Source organism: Argopecten irradians, chromosome 3, assembly GCF_041381155.1.
Source record: "Argopecten irradians isolate NY chromosome 3, Ai_NY, whole genome shotgun sequence".
NCBI lineage: Eukaryota > Metazoa > Mollusca > Bivalvia > Pectinida > Pectinidae > Argopecten > Argopecten irradians.
The window spans coordinates 26,873,745-26,898,448 of record NC_091136.1 but is presented as its reverse complement, the minus strand read 5'-3'; the positions used below and the strand labels follow the sequence as shown (position 1 = coordinate 26,898,448).

General features: G+C 35.1%; 1 protein-coding gene across 1 annotated transcript; it reads left to right on the top strand.

Moving 5' to 3' along the window:
- Positions 1-10,373: 10,373 nt before the first annotated feature.
- On the top strand, positions 10,374-20,798 carry LOC138318035 (mitochondrial 2-oxodicarboxylate carrier-like). Its single transcript, XM_069260072.1, has 8 exons — positions 10,374-10,558; positions 13,154-13,286; positions 13,950-14,079; positions 16,779-16,886; positions 17,144-17,308; positions 17,774-17,955; positions 18,246-18,298; positions 18,699-20,798. The coding sequence occupies exons 1-8, from the start codon at positions 10,477-10,479 to the stop codon at positions 18,758-18,760; spliced, it is 915 nt and encodes a 304-aa protein (XP_069116173.1). The 5' UTR covers positions 10,374-10,476; the 3' UTR covers positions 18,761-20,798.
- The last annotated feature ends 3,906 nt before the right edge of the window (positions 20,799-24,704 follow it).

The window sequence follows — 24,704 nt, the reverse complement described above, 5'->3', positions numbered from 1 at the left end:
AGTATCGATAATTGTCACACATTTATTTTGTGCGTTTGAGGCCTAAATTGTTGAGATGTTTGTTGGATGTGTGTTATCATATATGTATTACATTTGTATATATATATAATAGGGTTGGCAAAGCGGATCAAAATGAATAACTGGTTACTGTGTTAACCTTGCCAACTCTAACATAAAGAAATTGTCAGTAACACAGACAGTGATCCAGGTAGCCAATATTTCTGAGGAAGGTATCAGTATGTACATTTCCTTGATCATCTCTTGTCTTGTGCCATTGTCGATGCTAGTAAATAAGTGCCGTCATTGTCATGTGTTATATGTTTAGGTTACTCTGCCGGTACAGAGGCCAGACGACCATAAGCCTTGACGTATGTTGATCACTATTTTATACGTGAATGTTACTGGTTGTTACCATCACAGTTTAATATATCCCATAATTATATCCCATTTATAGATTTTAGATGTTGTTATCGAGGATGTACATTTCATTAAGAGATATTCTATAACACCAGTGGTAATGTTGTGGGAGCTATTTTACATCAAAGTAAAGATGGCTTATGTTAAGTTTGTATATCGCTTGCTGTAGTGATGCAGTGCCTGAGTGTTCCTTTCTGTACAGAGTCTAATAATATTACACCAGTTAATATGGAGAAATCTGTCACAAGTGGCAAAAGGTGTAAATTTTTTGTACATTTTCTACCAAAATGTATTATTAACATTAAAACTGATTCATTACATAAGTAATTTAAAAACTGTTGAACTATAAGCAGCTGTCAGGAGTATATTTCTACTGTTAAATTTTGAATGTTGAAGCCAATTCCGTCTCTGTTAGAAATCTGTAAGTGTGAATGTACTCACTTAGATGTAATGGAGTGGGAACGTATGTTGAATTGATTTGTAGTGCTGTTGTGTTCCTTATTATGACATTTCAAAGTGTTTTACCAATCCAGTGCTGGTGGCCTAAGTTGTGTGCTTCCTCAATAGTTACTTCACAAACTGTAGCTGCCTTCGTCTTATCCTGAGGTTTTTTCCATTCATCTGAAGAGTCACCAGTTAAAAGATAATGATTTCAAACAACTACCAAATTTTTGAATTTTCTATAAATTGCAGTTCAAATAATATTCATTCATAATCATGGTAAAACGTTTTTCTACCAGCAAACTTCAAAGATTATTGAAATTAACTTCAAAATAATATGATTTTTGCTTTGAGGAGTTGAAAAAATATTGGTAATAAATTGTTTCATTAGTAAACCAATCTGTTTCAATCAAATCTCAACAATTTACATATTTTGTTGGATTATTTGAAAAGTAATCATTAAAGGCTAAGTGCTATCATTAACATGGATCCTTCGGCAAAAATGAACACTACTACTAAAGAATTTTTGGGTTTTACCCCTGGTATCCATCACAAGAAGTATTTGTTTACTTAATATAAAGCCAGAGGGATCTTCAACATATGGAAATTATAATTGTTAAATATATTTATTATTAGATTGAGCTGCACTGTTGAACTGGTGAATACAGACTGAAATATTTGTATTTAACTTTAATTAATATTTCTTAATGCGTAACTATTTATAGGTTTTATTTTTGTAATAAATGAAGTCATCTTCTGGAAAGTAAAAGGCATGATTTAATAAGATCAATGCAAGGAAATATATTATTCTTTTATATCCTATATGTCTGCAGAGAGTACCTTTAAATTATAATTGTTTTACGAAAAATTCAATAGCTTTTATAACGTCTTTTAGGACATTTAAAGTTAATATCAAAATCAAGGCATTTTTTTAAATTAATTCCATTTTATGTATACCTATATAAGGAAACACATTTCAAAAAAAAATCCCTGTACAAGGGAAAAGCTGTCATTTGACAGTTAAAAAGGCTTGACAGTTGAACTGTAATATACTAGAGTTTGTACAAATTGTTCCTTGTTGTGTTAAAGTTAATATTAAAACAAGAAAGTGTTAATATATTGTTAAAAGAATTGTTCTGTATTTGAGAGAATTTAATAATGAAATATAAATTAGAATTGTTTTATCTCCACGCGTTATTCTGTTCGATATGGCATTGTCAGTGATGGGAATACACAGTGGTTTGTGTTTAATCAGCAGTTATAGAGCTTCTCTATAGTGTCAACCTAACTACAAGTAATAGAAGAAAAAGATTTATTAAGGAATACAGTTAATATCCTGTTTTAGTGTTATGTTGGTTTGGACTATATTTTTCAAATAGTATTAAAACGAGGTTTGAATGAATTTAAATAGTGGGAATTACAAGCAGTATTTTAATATCTTTTTAATGTTTTAATAATAGTTATGATCTGGATTGTAACAAATACATATAAATATACAAAATGTACTTATTACAATAACTTTGCATCTTATTTTAATGTCAATCTGCTACAGTGACATTAAATTACCTCATTAATATGTTTCTTTAACTACCAAGTTGTAATTCTTGATTTGAATACAATCTGTATTGTTTGAGGTATTTGGGAATGTAAAAAATTTAAAGTAAAATATATTTATTTAATATTATAAAAAAAATCTTGTAATATTAAGGCTTTACTAACCCTGTACTGCATTGCAATTGTTGTACCACATAATCAGTGATTTACCCAGTTTGTATTGAAGTCTGTTACTCAGAATGACAAGTCTAAATCATATGGATGGAATGCTATGAAGTCGATACTAGAGAACAGATGAAGTAAGACCAAAAGTCACAATAGATGTAAACAACTTCTCTTGATGACTGCAGAGATTATTTTCCTTCCCCCCAAAAATCATTTATTTTAATGTTGAGGATTTTTAGCACTTATCTATTAGAATCTATTGATATTACAATCCTTTGTGGTATTTTAGAATCTTAATTATCATGTTCATTTTTGTTCTATTTAAAAAGTGCTTAAGGGAATCAAAGAAATGATACTTCAGTTCAGTTTTGCTCAATTTAAAATGTTGATTCAAGTATTAACATGTGGCCATATATGACTTAAAGATTTGTGTAAACTTTTCCAGTAGTAACACGAGCCCTTGTAAAAATATTTTTTACCTGCCAAATAATCATCATGACTTGTAGCATATACAAGAGAAGTTTGCTCTGTACTCCCACAGTGACAAGAACCTAGTGTTTGGTTTCAGTTGTATTTTCATGTGAAGAGTTTATAATTATGAACAGTTGTATTGATTTTTTATGAGTAAGTTGGTAGTTGATGTCACGAGGAATTATCCTGGAAGGGAAATAAATGGTCTTGTTCTGATTTGTAGTCATGTTTTTTATACAGGGCCAAGTTTCATGAACATTCCTTAAAGCATGAAACATTACTTCAAATCTACATGTATAATGTTTCCATATGGAGAATTTTAAGTTTAAACAAGAGGTCTCGGAGGGATCTTGGCACCCATCAAATAATGATCTATGTCTGTACATTAGAAAGCCAGATCTTCTCTCTACTCTGCTTTTCAAACTTCAACTATCAAAAGCCAAAAAGATTGCTGCCTGTCTGTCATCTTGTTGACAAATTGGTCCCAAAATGCCATATGCATAACTGGGACCATGGACGAAAGGCAATTTGAATAGACCACTATCTGACGTTGGTGGGCTAAATAGGAATTCCTTAATTTAAGAAATGTTCATAAAACTAGGCCCAAGCCCTACACTCATTGTCATGAGAACCGCAGTTGATTGCACTATGCTACATACACTAAAGTATGAAGTGAGTCTACGATGATGTCCAATATCACGCATCTCTGTTGCTGAAAATCTGCTACACTGCATAACATTAAAAGGTTCAGATTCATCACGATATTTCAAGGCATTTGATTTTTTTCTATTCTACACTCAATGAGTGACTTTGAAAATACTACAAATAATTTGTTCTTTATCTTATCAATACTAGCATAATTATATATATAAGCATGCCTTCTGTGATCAACATTAATGTGTTTAGTGTCCAGAGCTACGTAAGCCCAGCTAGCAGATAGCCTGATTATTGTGAAGAAATCCTAAACAGTTTGAAATTACCAAACAAATTTGACATTAAAATTTTCTTTATGAAACTAGAAGCCAGAAGGATTATATTTGACAGACAGGGTAATTTTGTTTTTCATGTATAAAAATAACAATACTTCATGGACTGCTCTTCTTACATTCATATAAATTTTCAGCTTCAATAAAACTGAAGAAAAGCTTTAAAATGTATTTTTCAAGGCAGTAATTTTTAATTGACCTGAAAATAGCTCTTGGTCCAGACCAAATCAGAATCGATCCTCAATACTCCAGGGGTGTAGAGATCATAAGTGATCATTAAAACTGGAGCCAGCTCAGCGGAAAACAGCTGAACCAATCACAGGCCTGCAAAGATTTCCTTTGAAAACTACAGAGAGTGCGACGCCAAACATCAAAGCCCTACAGCCAACCACAGTGTACTGTTATACGGCTCTTTTGATGTACATCAAACGATTAAATTACCTGTTTTGTTCTGTTGTGTCCAACTTTACTATGTAATAGTCCAGAGGAGTAGAAAGCGTAAGTGATCAGAACCCCTGGAGTATCAAGAATGATCAGGATCATTTATAACCTTCAACCTACCAATAAATGATTTAATTTTGATCGGATAAAAACAAACGATTATTACCTTTTCCTTTAAAAAAAGGAGGGATTAAAATTACATCAGCTACATTTTTGTTAAAATTCACCATATTCTTAAATGGTTAACACTGTTGTTCAAAATAGGCATGCATACCTGGGGACTCACGACAGTAATTTAAGAGTTTTCCAAATTATAACACTGTAATTAGCTTCAATTCAACAAATGTAAGAATAGATAGCTGCATGTCTGCTGTGATATTTTCACATTTATCCAAAAATGCACAACTTACCATACAAATCAAGAAAGACTCAAAATGAGTAAAACAAATTTATTTTCAAAGAAATGAAGCTATCATATTAAATCACACTCATTCACATTTTCTTCTTTTTAATGACATGAGGTAAGTCATATTTTCCACGTACACAGCATAATTTTACTCCTGGAACGTCCTGAAGCCTACCTCCTTTCAATAATACTATTGTATGCTCCTGAAGATTATGCCCCTCGTAAGGAACATAAGCTGTAGTCTCAATTCCATTACTAAGCTTTACTCTTACACATTTCCTGGATGCAGAATTTGGTTTCTTTGGCTTTTTGATGAGGGTTTTTAAAACTAAACCTCTCTTAAATGCATTTCCACCAAGAATACCAAACTTCTTATTTCTTTTCTTTTTTGGTTTTCCCTTTCTATGCATTTGGTTTAATGTCATATCACGTTGTAGTAAGACTTGTGGTAGAAAATATTTCTGACACAACATCTTATGAACATTCATGTGGTTGGCTTTGTTTCCAATGATTTTTGTTGACAGACTACATATTGAAGAACTTCCGGATGAAAAATTCATCTTTGTTCCTAAAATGACAAAATTAACAAAAACCAAATCTTTAGTAACTTAAGGATTTGAATTATAGATGTGATGGGCATACTGGTAGCACTGGTAACTTTTGATCAAAAACATTTTAGCAAAAGTTGTTAAAACCTTTTTACTTTAGTAAAAAAGAAATGTTTTTAACAGAACGCACCTAGTGCCCAACAAAGTCACCCTTTTGTCCTATCAATTGGAATGACAAATGTTTAGACACTTGTATATTCCATCTTCAATTACATGGATTTTATAGCTTGGGTATTTAGAATGAACTGAAAAAAAATGAAATTACAATCATATTTTATTTTCCTCCTTCAGTTAAAAAATGACTTAGCAAAAAATGCAATTAGTGTCTACCATTAGCAAAATGCCCAAAATGCTATCCATAGAGTGAGCACAGGGTGGGTGACTTGAATGGTGGACATCAGATGTTACCTATACCTAAGATTTAGACTTTGAGTATCAATAAAAAAAATGAAATTACAATCATATTTTATTTTCCTCCTTCAGTTAAAAAATGACTTAGCAAACAAGAGATCCCAGAGGGATCTTGGCGCCCACCAAATAATGATCTATGTCTGACAACAGAAAGAGGGATCTTTTCCCTGCTTTTCAAACTTTTACTACATACTATATATGAACCTTGAGAAAGATCCTTTCAGTACTTTCTGAGTTATGTAGCAGTAACAAAACTTCAATTATCAAAATTCAAGATGGCTACCTGTCGATCATCTTGCTGACCGATCTGTCCCAAAATGCAAAATGCACAACTAGGGTCGTAGGGGAACCTACATATGAAATTTGAGAAAGATTCCTTCAGTACTTTCTGGGAAATAGTGTTCACAAACTTTAACTATCAAAATCCAAGATGGCCGCCGGTCGGCTATCTTGTTGACCGATCACTCCCAAAATGCAATATGCACAACTAGGGTTCAAGGGGAACATGCATATGAAATTTGAGAGAGATCCCTTCAGTACTTTCTGAGAAATAGCGGTAACAAACTTTAACTATCAAAATCCAAGATGGCCGTCAGTCGGTCGGCCATCTTGTTGACTGATTGGTCCCAAAATGCAATATGCACAACTAGGGCCCTAGGGGAACCTATATATGAAATTTGAGAAAGATCCCTTCAGTGCTTTCTGGGAAATAGCAGTAACAAACTTTAACTATCAAAATCCAAGATGGCCGCCGCGGTCGGCCATCATTGTTGACCGATTGGTCCCAAAATGCAATATGCACAACTAGGGCCCTAGGGAAACCTACATATGAAATTTGAGAAAGATCCCTTCAGTACTTTCTGAGAAATAGCGGTAACAAACTTTAACTATCAAAATCCAAGATGGCCGCCAGTCGGCCATCTTGTTGACCGATTGGTCCCAAAATGCAATATGCACAACTAGGGCCCTAGGGAAACCTACATATGAAATTTGAGAAAGATCCCTTCAAAACTTTCTGAGAAATAGCGGTAACAAACTTTAACTATCAAAATCCAAGATGGCCGCCAGTCGGCCATCTTGTTGACCGATTGGTCCCAAAATGCAATATGCACAACTAGGGCCCTAGGGGAACCTACATGTGAAATTTGAGACAGATCCCTTAAGTACTTTCTGAGAAATAGCGGTAACAAACTTTAACTATCAAAATCCAAGATGGCCGCCAGTCGGCCATCTTGTTGACCGATTGGTCCCAAAATGCAATATGCACAACTAGGGCCCTAGGGGAACCTACATGTGAAATTTGAGAAAGATCCCTTCTGTACTTTCTGAGAAATAGCGGTAACAAGAATTGTTAACGGACGGACGGAAGGACGGACGGACGGACGGACGGACGACGGACCACGGACGAAAGGCGATTTGAATAGCCCACCATCTGATGATGGTGGGCTAAAAAATGCAGTTAGTGTCTACCATTAGCAAAATGCCCAAAATGCTATCCATAGAGTAAGCACAGGGTGGGTGACTTGAATGGTGGACATCAGATGTTACCTATACCTAAGATTTAGACTTTGAGTATCAATAATCATACACTGGTTCAGTTTTGATAGAACTAGAAATCTAAAGAAAAGTTTAAGAAAAAATAAAAACTTGGAAAATAAACGAGAAATCAAATTTAAACTATTTTACCTGACGTTAAACCATTCTTGATCTGCAAGTGTTGTGTTGCTTTTGGAAGACATCTCATAGACAAAGATGCAAACTGTCGACATATACCCAGTAATGCCATCTCTCCTACAAATACAAGTCACATATATCACTGATATTATATGGGAATATAAAGTAAATCCATTTGTTTCCTTTAAATTGACAATTGTATTATGGAAATGTCCTGGCCCTCATTAACAAGAGTCCCATGGGCCTTAACAGTCATCTGCCTCATGGCACAAAACAATAGTCACAGTATAAAGTAGTGGTTAACAATTAATATAAACAATACAAGGAACACCTTAGTTGAATATTTAAGTTTCTGAAATAGGTAAAGGTCATTTTTTTTAACAAAATTGGTAGCCCTTCATCCTAGTATGCTGCAGGCCAAATATCAAGTCTCTAGGCCTCTAAGTTATTCACAGGAAGTGGTTTAAAGATTTTAGCTTATTTGATTCCTGTGAAGTTGACTGGTCCTCAAGGTCATTCATTTAAATAATTTGTTTCTACAGATGTTCCACAGCATATATGGTTGTTAACCATTCAAGGATTAAAAAGGAGTCAGATTTTAAAGCCAAATTTCAGCAAAGCTTCCATTTTTGACCCCGGCCATTCTATTCCCATGGGTCTTACTTCCATCCTTTTTTAAAATATAATTGTCCTCATGTAATGATATTTCATGTCAAATATGGTTGTTATCCACTCCAGAGTTAACAAGGTTTAGGAATTTAAAGCAAACTTTCATCAATTTTCCCTTTTGAGCCCATCTCTTTGTCCCTAAGAGTCAAATCTGGCTCATTTATATATATTATGATTGTCTTCCCCCATTAATGTTTGACACAAACTATTGTTGTTATTCACTCAAGGGTTAAGGAGGAGTATGATTTAGAAGCCTCATTTCAGTCAAATTACCCCTTCTGAGCCCCGCCCTTCTATCACCAGGGGTCAGACCTAACTCGTTTATAAAATATCATTGTCCTTCCCCTTTTTGGGCCCCACCCCTCAGCCCCTATGGGTCGGACCAGGCTCATCTATATAAAAATATGATTGTTCTTTGCCAATGAAGTTTCACATCAAATATGGATGAAACCCATGCAAGGATGGAGGAGGAGGAGTAGGATTTTAAAGCTTAAATTAAGAAATTTTCACTTTTGGGGCCTTTTGTTGTTTCACATCAAATAGAGATGTAATTTACTCAAGGTTTAAGGAGCAGTAGGCTTTTGTATAATTAGTCTTAAACACGACGCACAGTGAACAGCGCACGACAACGGACAAAACACAACCTTCTGTCAGGTGACCTAAGAATGGATACAGGATGGTGGTCACTATATATATATAGACATGTGACTACACACTGATGGATACATGATGGTGGTCTCTATAGACAGGTGACTACATACTAATGGATACATGATGGTGGTCACTATAGACAGGTGACAACACACTGATGGATACATGATGGTGGTCTCTGTAGACAGGTGACTACATACTAATGGATACATGATGTTGGTCACTATAGACAGGTGACTACACATTGATGGATACATGATGGTGGTCACTATAGACAGGTGACTACACACTGATGGATACATGATGGTGGTCACTATAGACAGGTGAGTCCGTGACTATACACTGATGGATACATGATGGTGGTCACTATAGACAGGTGACTACATACTGATGGATACATGATGGTGGTCTCTATAGACAGGTGACTACACACTGACGGATACATGATGGTGGTCACTATAGATACTATACACAGCCCTGTTCACGGAGGACGTGTCCACCAACGAATAATTGCCATACCGTGACCATCATGTATCAATCATACATTACGTGAGGAAGATAAAGATATATCGTACAATCACTACTGTACTAAGTAATGATCCAATCTATGTTGGTAGTTTGATAAACTGCGGTGTCAAAACTTATTCAGTTCGCTGCTTACTAGAAATTGCTTCTTTTAAACCTTTTTAAAACTTTTAAAACTTTTAATTGTAAATAGATTCTAGTGATTTTAAAATGTAAAATATTACCTCGCTGCGCAACAAAAAGAATGTCAAGGATGAGACCAAATATAGATCAGCCTTACAAGTCCAGGACTTACAACGGCTGGAAAACAGTGTGAACAGTGTGAGATGATTACACAATGATTGATACACGATGGTCACGATATGGCACTTATTTGTTGGTGGACACATCCTCCGTGCACAGGGCCATGTATAGTCTCTATATGAAAAAAATAGCCAGAAATATATATATATTTATATGTATTTCTGGCTATTTTTCATATAGAGACTATACATGGCCCTGTGCTCCGTGTTAACATTGGAAAACACGTGAAAATCGTAAAACAATATATTTGTAGCTATAGTTGTATGTGTAAACGGAAATTTACCAACTAAGAACATACCAAAATAAGTGTGGAAATGTGGAATATATCATTAACGACGCATTAGATCACTGGATATCCATGCTAGCAGCTTAGCGTATCCTCTATCCTCGGGTCGTCCAAGGCCGTTTGTGTATCTGGGTGTTGTTAATGCTTCAAATGTATCATCGATATCACGTTCAATTCAAACATCGAAAAGACAAATTACAGGGAGAAACTATTTTTTCCTAACTAAAACAATATTTAATTCTGTACAGGCAAAATATAACATTTGAATTTCATTTCTAATTATCACATATAATATTCAACTATTTGAATGAATATAGAAATGATCAAAAATGCATGTTGTTTAGTATGGAGATAAATCTACTTGTGTAATTTCTGCTCCCCTGTGCTGTAAGCCTTGTGGTCAAAGTAGACTAGCAGAAGAGAAGAAGGGAGCACTTGTTGGTGGCTAGTTTGCTGTTGAAAATAGAAATGACATCCCCTAGTATGGACGCCAGACAGAGAAGTCCCTTTGCCTTGGCTGCTATGCAGTTTGCAGCAGGTGGATGTGCAGGTATCAATCTAAATATCGGGTAACTTCCCTACAGTAACTAACGGTTATATCAGTATGGAACCCAAATATCTTAAAGATGCTACACCCGTCTTTATTATGATGTCTGATACCATTTTTTTTTGCTTCTAAATTTATTTGAAAAATGACGAATTGTAGATAGTTAAATTAACATAAATGTTAACAATATTAAGAATTTCTCTTTTTCATCACACATACACTGCTTAGCATTGTATATTTGATAATGTCAAAAATAGGAGAGTTATGTCCCCTTTCAGAATGGACCACCCAATGCAATAAATATGGGTTTCGAGATTAGTGATTGTTAATTTGTGATGTTATATTTTGGTGGGACTGCATGATGCACCCAACATTGTAAAGTGCTCAACGGGGTCATTAAACATATATATATGACTTAATTTAATTTTAGGCAAAGCCTATTGCAGAGCGCAGTTCTATGATACAGGTGCTATATTCATGTTTCTTCATATATGTTTACCTACAGTGCTGTAATAGGGGCTGGTCTCATGCCAGACACTCATGTCGCCAGAGGCTGTATATTGCATGCTAACCATGCAATACAGTCTGGTGATGTTATGGTGTCAACAAAATTACTATTTTCGCAGTAAAATTTTAAAGATGCTCTACTGTTGACAAATGGTATTTTTTCTCTATCGAAAACAGGAGCAGACGATTTATCATTTTTCTTCAGTTTCAAAAGTTACTTACTTTACACCATTGCCACAATTGAAAAGTTTGAGCTTTTAATTTTACTTCAAGATAAAATTATTAAAAAAATTAATTGCATACCAAAAAAATCCCTGGCAATGTCCTATATGAAATCAAGTACTTAAATTGTGCATTGTCACTTAGACATATACACATAATTATACACAAATTATTGTTCAAATAGTGAGTATCGTTTACGCTCTGTCGGCCGTGGAGCATCTTTAACATTTTTTTTACAGAAAATAAGCTGGTTTTACTATAAAAGATGTAAACAACAGGATTTGCGTTGAAAATATTGCGTAACTTTGCATGTATGGAGAATTCACTTGCAGTTGCGGTTTTCTTGGAACTTATTTCAAAATGGCAGAATATTATAGTTGTAAACTTGCAATAAACCGTTGAGGTATGAAACAAAATTGTCACCAAGTGGTTGCTGGGGTTTTGTTTATTTTCCCCATTTCTATAGTTTGGAGGTCCATCAGGATGTGACTATATAGTTTAGAGAATTAGCATGGTAGCACATTTGCCACACTCTTCTAAAGCCACCCCTTTTCGTTGCAAACTTAGTGAACTGTTAACATTTGTCTCAACACAGGAGCTGTCCTCTGTATTATTTAGAAAACTGGTCCCAAAGCCCTCTGGTCCTTTGCAAAAGCCAGCACAAGTATCCTTCATGCCTCCAGGGTTCTAGCTTTCTCAAACTGACTGCCACAACCCCTATCAATTACCCTACATAATAACATACCAATCACTAAAATACAAGGTGGAGTTTACTTTAAGAATCTTATATAGAATGATTGCCTAAAATATTCTAATACGTACTAAATTCTTATGGTGAAAATGAACAATAGCACTCCTAATTAACTGGATATATTTAAACTATATGTACATATCACAATTAACACTGATTGCACTGATAACACTGTCACAAGAAACTACACTTGCCAAGCTAATCATGTTCTCTAATCCTTATAAAATATCAAACTAGAATAGTGTCAATTTAGATCATCATGGACATCTTCTAAAGTCAAGATATAATTTTACTGAAATATTAGAGAAAATGCTTAAAATATGAAAATGACTATTATATAACTATATATATATATGATTAAATTACTCTTGAATATGTAGATATTAAGGATAGGGATATTCTACCCTCAGGATCACAAAATGTTGTAAAAACCTCGGCAATCCTAAGATTTTACAACCTTTTTTTACCCTCGGGTACAATATCCCTATCCATCATATCCACATAAAAAAGAGTCTTATAATGCTACATAGTAATATTTCAAAATACATATCCCCTTAAATGATATACATTTGTACTAGTTATATTGAGTTTCTACGGATGATGTCATTTTGATATCTGAAAACTGCAATATTTGTAAGTGCTTGAACAAATACCATTAATATTGTATTCGTCCCAATGAGCACCCAGGGCATGTAAAAAATTGAAAAAGTGAAAAGGTGATAATAAGATGAAATTATTGCAAATTTATACAGTTTTTTGTAGTTTTGGTCTTTATTTATGCCTGGGCAATTGAAATTGTGGCCTCATAAGGCGTGAGGGGCGTTTTTTGGGACAAAGGCACTTATTGGGTCGAATACGATAATTCAAATTGAGTACCTTGAAATGTAGGCAATAAACTTTGAAGCTTTCATCGCAAATTGCATGCTAGATTAGTTGCTTATGAATATCACTGACTTTCTTAGTGAATGGTACTAATAAGCCACTTTTGTTTAGACTTGCTTCTTGTATGTGCTGAATTAATGTACATAAAGTTGGAAAATACTGCAATGCATTTATGAAAAGTTATATGAATAAAGTGCTCAATTTTTAAAACAGAACTTCTTATACTTTTGGTATAGGTTTTGTAGAAGTGTCAATTATGCATCCTCTCGATTTGGTGAAGACAAGATTCCAGATCCAGCGTGGCCCTGAAGACCCCAACAGATACACCTCTCTCACAGACTGTTTCCGTAAGATGTACAGACAAGAGGGGTAAGTCTGGAAGACAGATGCTAATATCAAAGAAATGAAATAAGCTATTTTGGTTTATGCTATATACTGTTGTTGTTATTATTGAATCATCTTATAATCAAAACAAAGAAATTAGTGAATAGCTAACCATAGTGTTAAGACAATGGTGACAAAAGCAAATAGTCCTCAGCCTGTTCTGTACATGGTAGACATCAGCTGCTATATTCATCTCTAACTTTAAGTTAGAGATGAATATAGCAGCTGATGTATATCATTAATAGTATGTACAGTTTGTTAAAAGGAAAGTTTAAAAGGTTTTCAAGGGGAAGATTTATATTAATTACAGAAATTCATTCATTATAAAGGTTTGTTCTTAATTACATTTTCATTCATGACTGCATAAGTACTTTATTTGACCAAATAAACGCCCCCATCCCTATACGTATTTCTTTTTTTAGGTCTCACTTTCACTTAACTGAAATCAACTGAAATTATGAAAAATGTTTAGATTTCTTTACTTGATTTTCTTGATTTACTTGATTGTTTTTGCAAATTGATTTATGACTTGCTTTTAATTTGTGAAAGGCTAGTTCAAATACAGTATAAGCGATTTATATGCTGTACAATTGTATTGGAAATGCTTCCTGCACTAACCACATGACAATTGTCTTTTTCCTTTGACAGAGCTTTATCCTTTTACAAAGGCATACTACCTCCTCTGATGGCAGAAACACCTAAGAGAGCTGTCAAATTTTTCACCTTTGAACAATACAAAAGTATTTTTGCATATGGCTCCTACCTCCCAGAATCTTTTGTGAGTACCATACTATATATCTTTATTTGAAATGAATACCAGTTATTTATTTGCATGTACCTACACATTATAATGAAGTGTTCAAAAACTTCTGTAGTCCATATTCAATGTATGAGAGCTTAATGCATGTACCGTATTCGACCCAATAAGCGTACTCTGTGACATGTTGTATTTTTGGCATAGAAATAGTATTCAAAGTGTTCTACATATTTTTCTCCACCTCTCTAAGTTTTAAACTTTCGATATTTACCAACTTTTGTAAAGTTAGTATTGCAAAGATATTAAGCAATTGAATCAAAATATTGATTTTTAGCCCACCATCATCAGATGGTGGGCTATTCAAATCGCTTTTTGTCTGTAGTCCGTCCTTCCGTCCGTCCTTCCGTCCGTCCTTCCGTCCGTCCCTCCGTCCTTCCGTCCGTCCGTCTGTCCATTAACAATTTTTGTTATCGCTATTTCTCAGAAAGTTCGAAAAAAGATCTGCCTCAAATTTCATATGTAGGTCCCCCTAGGGCCCTAGTTGTGCATATTGCATTTTGGGATCAATCGGTCAACAAGATAGCCGCCAGGCAGCCATCTTGGATTTTGATAGTTAAAGTTTGTTATCGCTATTTCTCACTAAGTGCTGAAGGGACCTGCCTTAAAGTTTGTTATCGCTATTTCTCACAAAGTGCTGAAGGGACCTGCCTCAAATTTCATATGCAAGTTCCCCTAGGGCCCTAGTTGTGCATATTGCATTTTGAGGCTAATCAGCCAACAAGATGGCCGCCAGGCAGCCATCTTGGATTTTGATAGTTAAAGTTTGTTATCGCTATTTCTCACAAAGTGCTGAAGGGATCTGCCTCAAATTTCATATGCAAGTTCCCCTAGAGCCCTAGTTGAGCATATTACATTTTGAGGCTTATCAGCCAACAAGATGGCCGCCAGGCAGCCATCTTGGATTTTGATAGTTAAAGTTTGTTATCGCTATTTCTCAAAAAGTGCTGAAGGAATCTGTCTCAAATTTCATATGCATGTTCCCCTAGGGCCCTAGTTGTGCATATTGCATTTTGGGATCAATCGGTCAACAAGATAGCCGCCAGGCAGCCATCTTGGATTTTGATAGTTAAAGTTTGTTATCGCTATTTCTCACAAAGTGCTGAAGGGATCTGCCTCAAATTTATATGCAAGTTCCCCTAGAGCCCTAGTTGAGCATATTAAATTTTGAGGCTTATCAGCCAACAAGATGGCCGCCAGGCAGCCATCTTGGATTTTGATAGTTAAAGTTTGTTATCGCTATTTCTCAAAAAGTGCTGAAGGAATCTGTCTCAAATTTCATATGCATGTTCCCCTAGGGCCCTAGTTGTGCATATTTCGTTTTGAGACTGATCGGCCAACAAGATGGCCGCCAGGCGGCCATCTTGGATTTTGATAGTTAAAGTTTGTTATCGCTATTTCTCAAAAAGTACTGAAGGAATCTTTCTCAAATTTCATATGTTGGTTCCCCTAGGGCCCTAGTTGTGCATATTGCATTTTTGAACCGATCAGTCAACAAGATGGCCGCCAGGCAGCCATCTTGTTGGCCGATCAGTCTCATAACGAAATATGCACAACTAGGGCCCTAGGGGAACATGCATATGAAATTTGAGACAGATTTGAGACAGAAATGATCTGTCTCAAATTTCATTTGTAGGTTCCCTTTGGGCCCTAGTTGTGCATATTGCATTTTTGGACCATTTGGTCAACAAAATGGCCGCCAGGCAGCCATCTTGGATTTTGATAGTTAAAGTTTGTTATCGCTAGTTCTCAGAAAGTACTGAAGGGATCTGTCTCAAATTTCATATGTAGGTTCCCCTAGGGCCCTAGTTGTGCATATTGCATTTTGGGACCAATCAGTCAACAAGATGGCCGCCAGGCAGCCATCTTGGATTTTGATAGTTAAAGTTTGTTATCACTATTTCTCAAAAAGCACTGAAGGGATCTGTCTCAAATTTCATATGTAGGTTCCCCTAGGGCCCTAGTTAGGCATATTGTGATTTGGGATTGATCGATCAACAAGATGGCCATCAAGGAGCCATCTTGGATTTTGCTAGTTGAAGTTTTTTACTGCTATTTCTCAGAAAGTACTGAAGCGATCTGTCTCAAATTTTGTATGTAGTATGTTTGAAAAAGTTTGAAAAGCAGAGAAAAGATCCATCTTTTCATTGTCAGACATAGATCATTCTTTGGTGGGTGCCAAGATCCCTCTGGGATCTCTTGTTAATGTGTACACTTTTAAAATAGCTCAGAAGTATCCAAACTTTTCTGATCTATTCCGATCTGTATAGGTATTGCCGATATTGACCATGTGATACGGCTCGGGAGGTACGATCCATACGAGTATTGCTGATATCGGTCACATGATGCAACTCAGTTTTCCGACATTACCTGAAAGTTTGAAACATGGCGTTGACTGTGGCGGTTTTTTAAAAACATGTGATATTTCATGTGACATTTACTGCTATGTCAATAGTATATAGGTGCTTTCATGGATCTGAACCATCATATATATAAGCATCCATATTCACACATTGTATGTTTTGTAAAAGTTTGTGCTTGTGAAAATTACAAGAAATACAACTTTACTGGCTGTAATTTAAGTTACATCTGTGCAAGTATTCACCTGATATGAAGTCGTATGTGCTTTTGAAAAAGTCATCAAAAAATAATTTCAATTGTAGATATTCACTCTCTCAGGACTATGTTCAGGCCTTACAGAGGCATTTGTCATCAATCCATTTGAAGTAGTTAAAGTCAAGTTACAGGCAGAACGAAGCGTATTTACAGAGGTAAGTAAATTACAACTATATATTATTTTGACATGGATGTTTCTAAGTTTGATTAGTGGTGTCTGTTTACAACACATTTATTGTATGGAGACAATCTGATCAAGATCTATACAGGAAATGGAAACACATACACAAAACAAAAAAAGACACAAAAAAACACTCACAGGAAAAAAAAAGGGGGGGGGGGAAATACCCCCAAAATACTGAGACGCTGAGTACTGTTTTTGTATAAATTGATATTAATAATATACTTTCAGCAAAAAGGCACAATTGCTACTGCGAGGGAAATCCTAGCTCAAGATGGCTTTGGTATACGAGGACTGAACAAGGGTCTGACCTCCACCTTAGGGAGACATGGAGTCTTTAACATGGTCTACTTCGGCTTCTATCATAATGTCAAAACAATGGTTCCTGAGTATGAGGTAGCTATATCACATTGTAAATCTCATTATTGTACAGTAAACATGTAATTGTCAAAGCAACTGTTTCTAAGCATGTGTGAGACTATGGTACATTGTACTTGTAGATGTAATTTTAGTTAAAAAATGTAGACTATTCTATTATTTCCCCTTTTCAAAATAGTTGTCAAATTTTGAAAATGTATGTGATTTAATAACAACTAAAATTATATGATGCAATAAAATCAAGAGTCATTTTGCTTTTATCAGAGGTCAAAATTATTTCAAACTACATGTAGGTCATAAAGTCAAAATTATTTCCAACATTCAAAGCTATGCTGCAAATGACATTAGCTTAATGATAAAACAGGAGACATATATATTAAGAAAAACAACTAGGTATCTGGTTAAATAATATGTTTTATAAAGAAATGCAAAGAAAGTGAGCACTCTCCATTATATGTACAAGCTTATTTCTTTACTTTCTAGGATAAAAGAATTGACTTGATGCGAAGGTTTGCTATCGGATTGTGTTCTGGGGTGCTGGCATCTTGTATAAACATTCCATTTGATGTTGCCAAAAGTAGAATCCAGGGTCCTCAACCTGTTCCTGGCCAAATCAAGTACCGGACCTGCTTTGCTACAATAAGGACTGTATATGCAGAGGAAGGGTTAGTATCTTATTACCACATTCACCCCTTGAAGATACATTTAGTCGTTTATAAATCAAAAACTAGACCATTCCATTGTGAAATTTCAGAGGTGAATGATTAAAATTCTTATACCTTGATCTCCATATGGTGCTTTTAAGGATATTTTCTTCTATGATGTTAAATAGTTTTGTTTTAATTCATTCTATACTGTTGACCACATCAACCCTTTCAGCAGTTCTTAAAAAACTTTGTGAAGTTTGAAAAAATACATTGGAGTTCTCTGATGATTAATTTTCAATTCTTTTCAGGTTTTTCGCGTTATATAAAGGATTGCTACCCAAGGTTTTGAGGCTTGGCCCAGGTCAGTAGCTATCACTGCCATGAGCAGATATTATTTGAATTTGAAATAGTACATTAAATTACAACCCACATTATTATATTACAGTCACCACATAAAATATCCACCATATATTTAAGCGGTGTATGACAGATAATTATATGGAACGCCTTATAAAAAATCTATGTAATCCTGAAAATATTTTCTTTGTGAGCCTGATACGCTTCTCTACTTTTTATATATTTCGACAAGATTTCAAGATTGTACCTGTACATCAAATGGGTTGGACATCAGCTGGCTACGCCTTTCGAGTCCTTTCCAAGTTTAGTTTCCTTATATAATAGTAACATGAAGAATATTTAAATTTAAAAAGTCTTAGATACCACTTAACAATTGATTTATTTTCTTTTATTGACTTTAATAGGTGGTGCTATAATGCTGTTGGTCTATGAATATTCATTTGCCTGGATGAAAGAGAACCTATGATGGACTAGTACTTATTGTTAATCATTTCCATTGACTTGTAATGTGATAGTATTAATGAATGAGATGAACATTTCCACTGTATATAGGAAATTTTATTCTTCAAATCTAGAAGTTCAACTAATTAATATTTTTGTTTCACCATAAGTGCCCTCCTTGTCTGTCATTACATCATATCTTTATATTAGATGTATTGACTGATGGGGTAATTCTAGCCTAGTAAACAGATAATATATAATGATTATGAGGGTTTCATCTTGTTTAATTGAGTTGGCATGAAGTAATATAAGCTGAGTGTCTTTTATGAATATATGACATAAATAATATGTATTTGATTAAAAAGTATGCCATCTTGTAATCGATTTGTGCTCTTCTCAGAAGAGAAGTCTTCCTAGAAAATCTTTCAGCTCATTTGACAAAAAAAAAAGTAACTTTCAGAAGCATATGAGCTACAAATCCATTGGTCAGAAGCTATAATTTAGAAGTAGTGGATGGCAAATTGAGTTGATCTTAGGTGATGGCCTTAAAATAAAAGTTCATATTGAGCCTTCTTACTACATGCATAGGAGAGACTAGTCAATACAACATTGCAACAGCATTTATATTATTAAAATGTCAATACTAGTGCTACATATTCTCAAAGTGTTATTTTTGTGAACATTTATACAGACTTGTATTTGTTAGTGAGTTTTATGTGCATATGATATATAGGTTTGTGAGCTTTTCAGAAATTTTCTCGAATATGATTGAACTAATTTTGATGAGTGGGTGCAAGTTGTACGACTGTATGTGGGTATTATTCAGTTTTCCAAGTTTACTTTTAATCCCTACTGTATATATCTTTTATTGTATCCAGCAAATTACCCAACATGTTTGTTTGACTGGTGTTGGCCCCATTTGTTTGAAGTTTTGTATAATGCTGTTGTGAGGTTGAAAGCGTCTGTACATGATATTTATACTGTTATGTATATTATTGTGTCAGCATTAGATTTATATTAGACTGAAATCTTTTTTATTGTTAAAAATATTACCATTGTAAGATGTGAGTCATTTTATTGATAGATGTGTGAATTTTGAAGTTGAGTACATGTATGATCTCATCTTTTGAAGTAACTTTGAAGTTTAAATATTTTCACCTGGGATTTCACATTGGCATCCCACACTAAAAACATAAAATACAAAAAGGGGGAGGAGAGTAAACTTTAGTTAATACATTCATCAGAGGAAAGTTATTATGATTGCATCAATCATTTAGCATAGCACTGCATGCTTTTGTTTATTCGTAAACGTGTTTAAAATAAGGTTGGTGTAGGTTGTCATTAAATTCCATTGTGATTAGTGTGTTAATTTACATACAAGTCAATTTGATACATTGATTTTCAAATGTTAACTTGATACATTTTGTTGATTGATATCAAAGTCTGTGATGCCATTTCTTATTCAATAGATCTACTAATTATGTTTTATTAAAAGAGTGATATGATGTCTTTGAATGTAAAGCATATGCTGCAAAGAAATCAATATTTTGTTTATTTTTGACAATGTAAAAACCACCTATGCTATGTTGGAACTGTTATTTCCAATATCTAGCCACCATTGTCTATATTGTCATTCCACAACACCAATACACTACTATTTTATGGAGACTGAGAGGTTAGATGTCTTGACATTATCACAAACCCTCCACTCTGGGTTGCAAGTGTGAATCCCATGTTCCCATGTAGAGCAGTCACCAGGTACTGACCACTGGTCAGTGGTTATTTCTCAGGATTTACTCCACCAACAAATCCGGTACATCCTTAAATGACCCTGGCTGTGTATTGGACATCAAATTAATCAAACCAAACTAAAAGAATTTTGTTTCAATTTCATAATTGATGGAACATATCCTTTAGAATGTTCCTAGAGCCTAAGTGGGAACACAATACATAAACATTTTTATGAATTCTTAGTGATTACCTGATACAAATGCTATTTTTCACCCACCCACAATTGCTCATTGCAGATTCCTTATATTGCTTCTTACCACAATACTGTGGCTCTGTCACAATGCTTAATTCAAACAATTTTGATATTTCATTTTTGGCGAGGGTCACCTCGCCATTGTGATCGTGGTTGCAAAATTCTCTTACAGTCAATTTCCTCAATATGATTGGCTTAGAAATTGCTCGCAGATACTAGCGCTCCTAGCGGCAGTGTATTCAACAACTTTGATTTTACCGGGAATTTTAAATAGCAAATTTTGAATATGAAAGTTACTGAAATAAGCGTATCTGTAACGTTGAAATAGGAATAGTATATTACGGCTTTCATATCCTTACTATATACACTATCCAAAAGATCTTCTGTTTGAAAATTTTCACCTGATTGTTTACAAAGTATCTAGACTTTTCGTCCCCAAAATGGTGTTTACAATGAATGAAGACGTTTCGTCCCAAAAATGCTTCGTTCCGAAGCTGGTTCCCCCCAGACGTTTACTCCCTATTTGAGACGGTTATTCCGCAACGGAAAAAAATGAAATCAATATTTCACCTCGAACATCAAAATTGATACCATAATGAATTTTGTAATTTGAATCAAATTTGTCTCGGAGCAAATACATTCCATGGCGAAATGGAGATGCATTTATCACGGCTGTGTTATGGCACATGGCCTTACTACAATGGAAGAAAGACAACTCTAACAAAATTTTGGACAAACTTGGTCTACTGATAAAATAGCACGTGACAGACGGTGAACATTTTGTAAATGTCCAAGGTGGCGTAATCTTAAAACTAACGGCAGTTAATAAGGTATGAATATTTACCACATCCATAATTATCGATAATTTCATAAGCACATGTAAAAGCACGTTCAGAGATTACCACTAAACCATACTTATAAAACATTTTAGTTATTTTCACCGCAGGAGCTTGACGTTCTGATCATATACATACAGCATATTCATTAAACTAGGTAATACGAAGTAAATTTTTGGCCGAATGACATAAATCATATATGGAATGTTCATATAACTCGAAGTGATATTTTTTGAACTACTAGATCGACGAAAATGTCGATTTCTTTTTCATAATTCTTCCATAAAACCTCCGTAAAACGGCACTTAAAAAGCTGTTTCAATTTATAAAAATGTAGAGAAAACTGTGTTATATTTTACCAACAAGCATCAGAGATTAGCAATTAAAACTTACATAAACATATTCCCGACTCTCACTTGCATTGTGTGATCACTCGAGCGGAACTAATCTCTACCACCTGGCACAGTCTTACAAATGCAATCGTTCAAAAGCCCAAATGATCACTGTTTTTAGTGCGATTACATCTTAGGGTGTGAACAATGTAATTTCAGTAATTACTCTGTTAATACATTTGTTGTTTCCTTATGTTTTACAGAATGTCAGCATGCATGTATCATTTCAACTGGAAACAGTCTAGGAGAAGAATTGTGTGAACAAAAAGAAGTAATTTTCAACTGTGGAAGCTTAATTAATTACTATCATCATCTTCAAATTCCTTGTGAATTTAACTGTAATATGATTTAAGCATATACCTGATATTTGTTTATATTCTTTGACATGTACATGCTTGAAATGAAATGAATAAATAAAAGATTATTTAAATTTAAAACACAATATGACATTAGCTGTTTATATTTTTTGTCAAAAACGTATTAAGCTTAATTATCGTTCATAACACACTAATCATCACCTTCGAGACAATTTAATGAAAATCAATTAAACATTAATTTGTATAACACAGGTCGTCTTATGTTTTCCCCGCCTTGACTATCAATGTTCCCTGATCACTCTGAAAGTATTGATTTTACCTTTTTTCCGGTCACCACATGAACTGTCAATCACACCAATGAGACATACATTTACTACATTCATTATAACACTGTAAGGCAATTCTGCAAGATCAGCGAACATTGTTGATTTACCTTGAATATCTACATGCACAGTATGGTACCATATGTAACAGAAGAGGAGAAAATGTAGCGGCAAGACCGGGATTCGATCCCGGGACTCTCCGAACACTAGCTTCCGACTAAACTACCTGGTCATCGATAATTGACCCAGTCCAGTCCCGCTACACCCCTCCCTCCTTTTTTGAATACATATGAGACCCTTTCAAACACCACAGCCGTTGGTAGGAGAGAAGAAAATGTAGCTCTTCCGACTGAGCTACCTGATCACCGATAATCAACCCAGTCTGATCCCGCTACAAATATTTATCTGGTTATTTTATCTCCCTTCCTATTTTCAATCTACCTTTATGACTTAGAATCTTACCTGGTGGAAAAGAATATTTTGTCTTACAAATCTTGACAAATTATGCACACTGTGATTGTTGCAAGCTAAACTACGTATCCGCTAGCTGATTGCTGTTAATTGTTAATGATCTCAAACACACTAATTACTTATTGTACTTTTCAAATATTCCTGATTACTATTCATGTGTAATATCTTAAAACATTGACATGTGCTCGGAGTACGGCGGACCAGACCGCCAATGTTTTGGACATCTGCTAGATATTTCAGTTTCAGGTTACGGTGGCCAATAAAAGAAAACAAACACAATGCGGTTTTCATATGTTATTTCTTCTAAATACAACATTTTTTGTGGAAGTTGTCAAGCATTTATGGGGAATATTTTGTATTGAAATTGTCACCTTCATACATCGGTTTTGGGACTCCCTGGACACTGTTTTTCCCCATTTTTTTGATGCGCTAAATATACTGATAGTAGATTTTTAGCCCACCATCAACAGATGGTGGGCTATTCAAATCGCTTTTTGTCCGTGGTCCGTCGTCCGTCCTTCCGTCCGTCCGTCCTTCCGTCCGTCCGTCCGTCCGTCCGTCCGTCCGTCCGTCCTTCCGTCCGTTAACAATTCTTGTTACCGCTATTTTTCAGAAAGTACTGAAGGGATGTTTCTCAAATTTCATATGCAGGTTCCCCTAGGGCCCTAGTTGTGCATATTGTATTTTGGGACCAATCGGTCAACAAAATGGCCGCCAGGCAGCCATCTTGGATTTTGATAGTTAAAGTTTGTTACCGCTATTTCTCAGAATGTACTGAAGGGATCTTTCTCAAATTTCACATGTAAGTTCCCCTAGGGGCTTAGTTGTGCATATTGCATTTTGGGACCAGTCGGTTAACAAGATGGCCGACAGGCAGCCATCTTGGATTTTGACAATTGAAGTTTGTTACCGCTATTTCTCAGAAAGTACTGAAGGGATCTGTCTCAGATTGCATGTGCAGGTTCCCCTAGGGGCTTAGTTGTGCATATTGCATTTTGGGACCGATTGATTAACAAGATGGCCGACAGGCCGCCATCTTGGAAATTGAAAGTTAAAGCTTGTTACCACTATTTGTCAGAAAGTACTCAAGGGATCTGTATCAAATTGCATGTGCAGGTTCCCCTAGGGGTCTAGTTGTGCATATTGCATTTTCAGACCCATCGATGAACAAGATGGCCGACAGGACGCCATCTTGGATTTTGATAATTGAAGCTTGTTACCACTATTTCTTAGAAAGTACTGAAGGGATCTGTCTCAAATTTCATGTGCAGGTTCCCCTAGGTCCCTGGTTATGCAAATTAAATTTTGGTACCGATCAGTGAACAAGATGGCCGACAGAACGCCATCTTGGATTTTGACAATTGAAGTTTTTTTCCGCTATGTCTAAGAATGTACTGAAGGGATCTGTCTCAAATTGTATGTGCAGGTTCTTCTAGGGGTGTAGTTGTGCATATTGCATTTTAGGACCGATCGGTGAACAAGATGGCCGACAGGTAGCCATCAAGGATTTTGATGATTAAAGTTTGTTACCGTTATATATCTCAGAAAGCAGTCAAAGGATCTTTCTGAAATTTCATGTGTAGTAATATGTAGTAAAAGCTTGAAAAGCAGAGAAAAGATCCCTCTTTCCTTTGTCAGACAAAGAT

Excerpts from the sequence above, each read along its gene's own strand:
- LOC138318035 (XM_069260072.1), top strand. The coding sequence starts at position 10,477 with ATGACATCCCCTAGTATGGACGCCAGACAGAGAAGTCCCTTTGCCTTG. Across the intron at positions 10,559-13,153 it reads TGCAGCAGGTGGATGTGCAG|GTTTTGTAGAAGTGTCAATT; the intron begins GTATCAATCTAA and ends CTTTTGGTATAG. Across the intron at positions 18,299-18,698 it reads GGTTTTGAGGCTTGGCCCAG|GTGGTGCTATAATGCTGTTG; the intron begins GTCAGTAGCTAT and ends TGACTTTAATAG.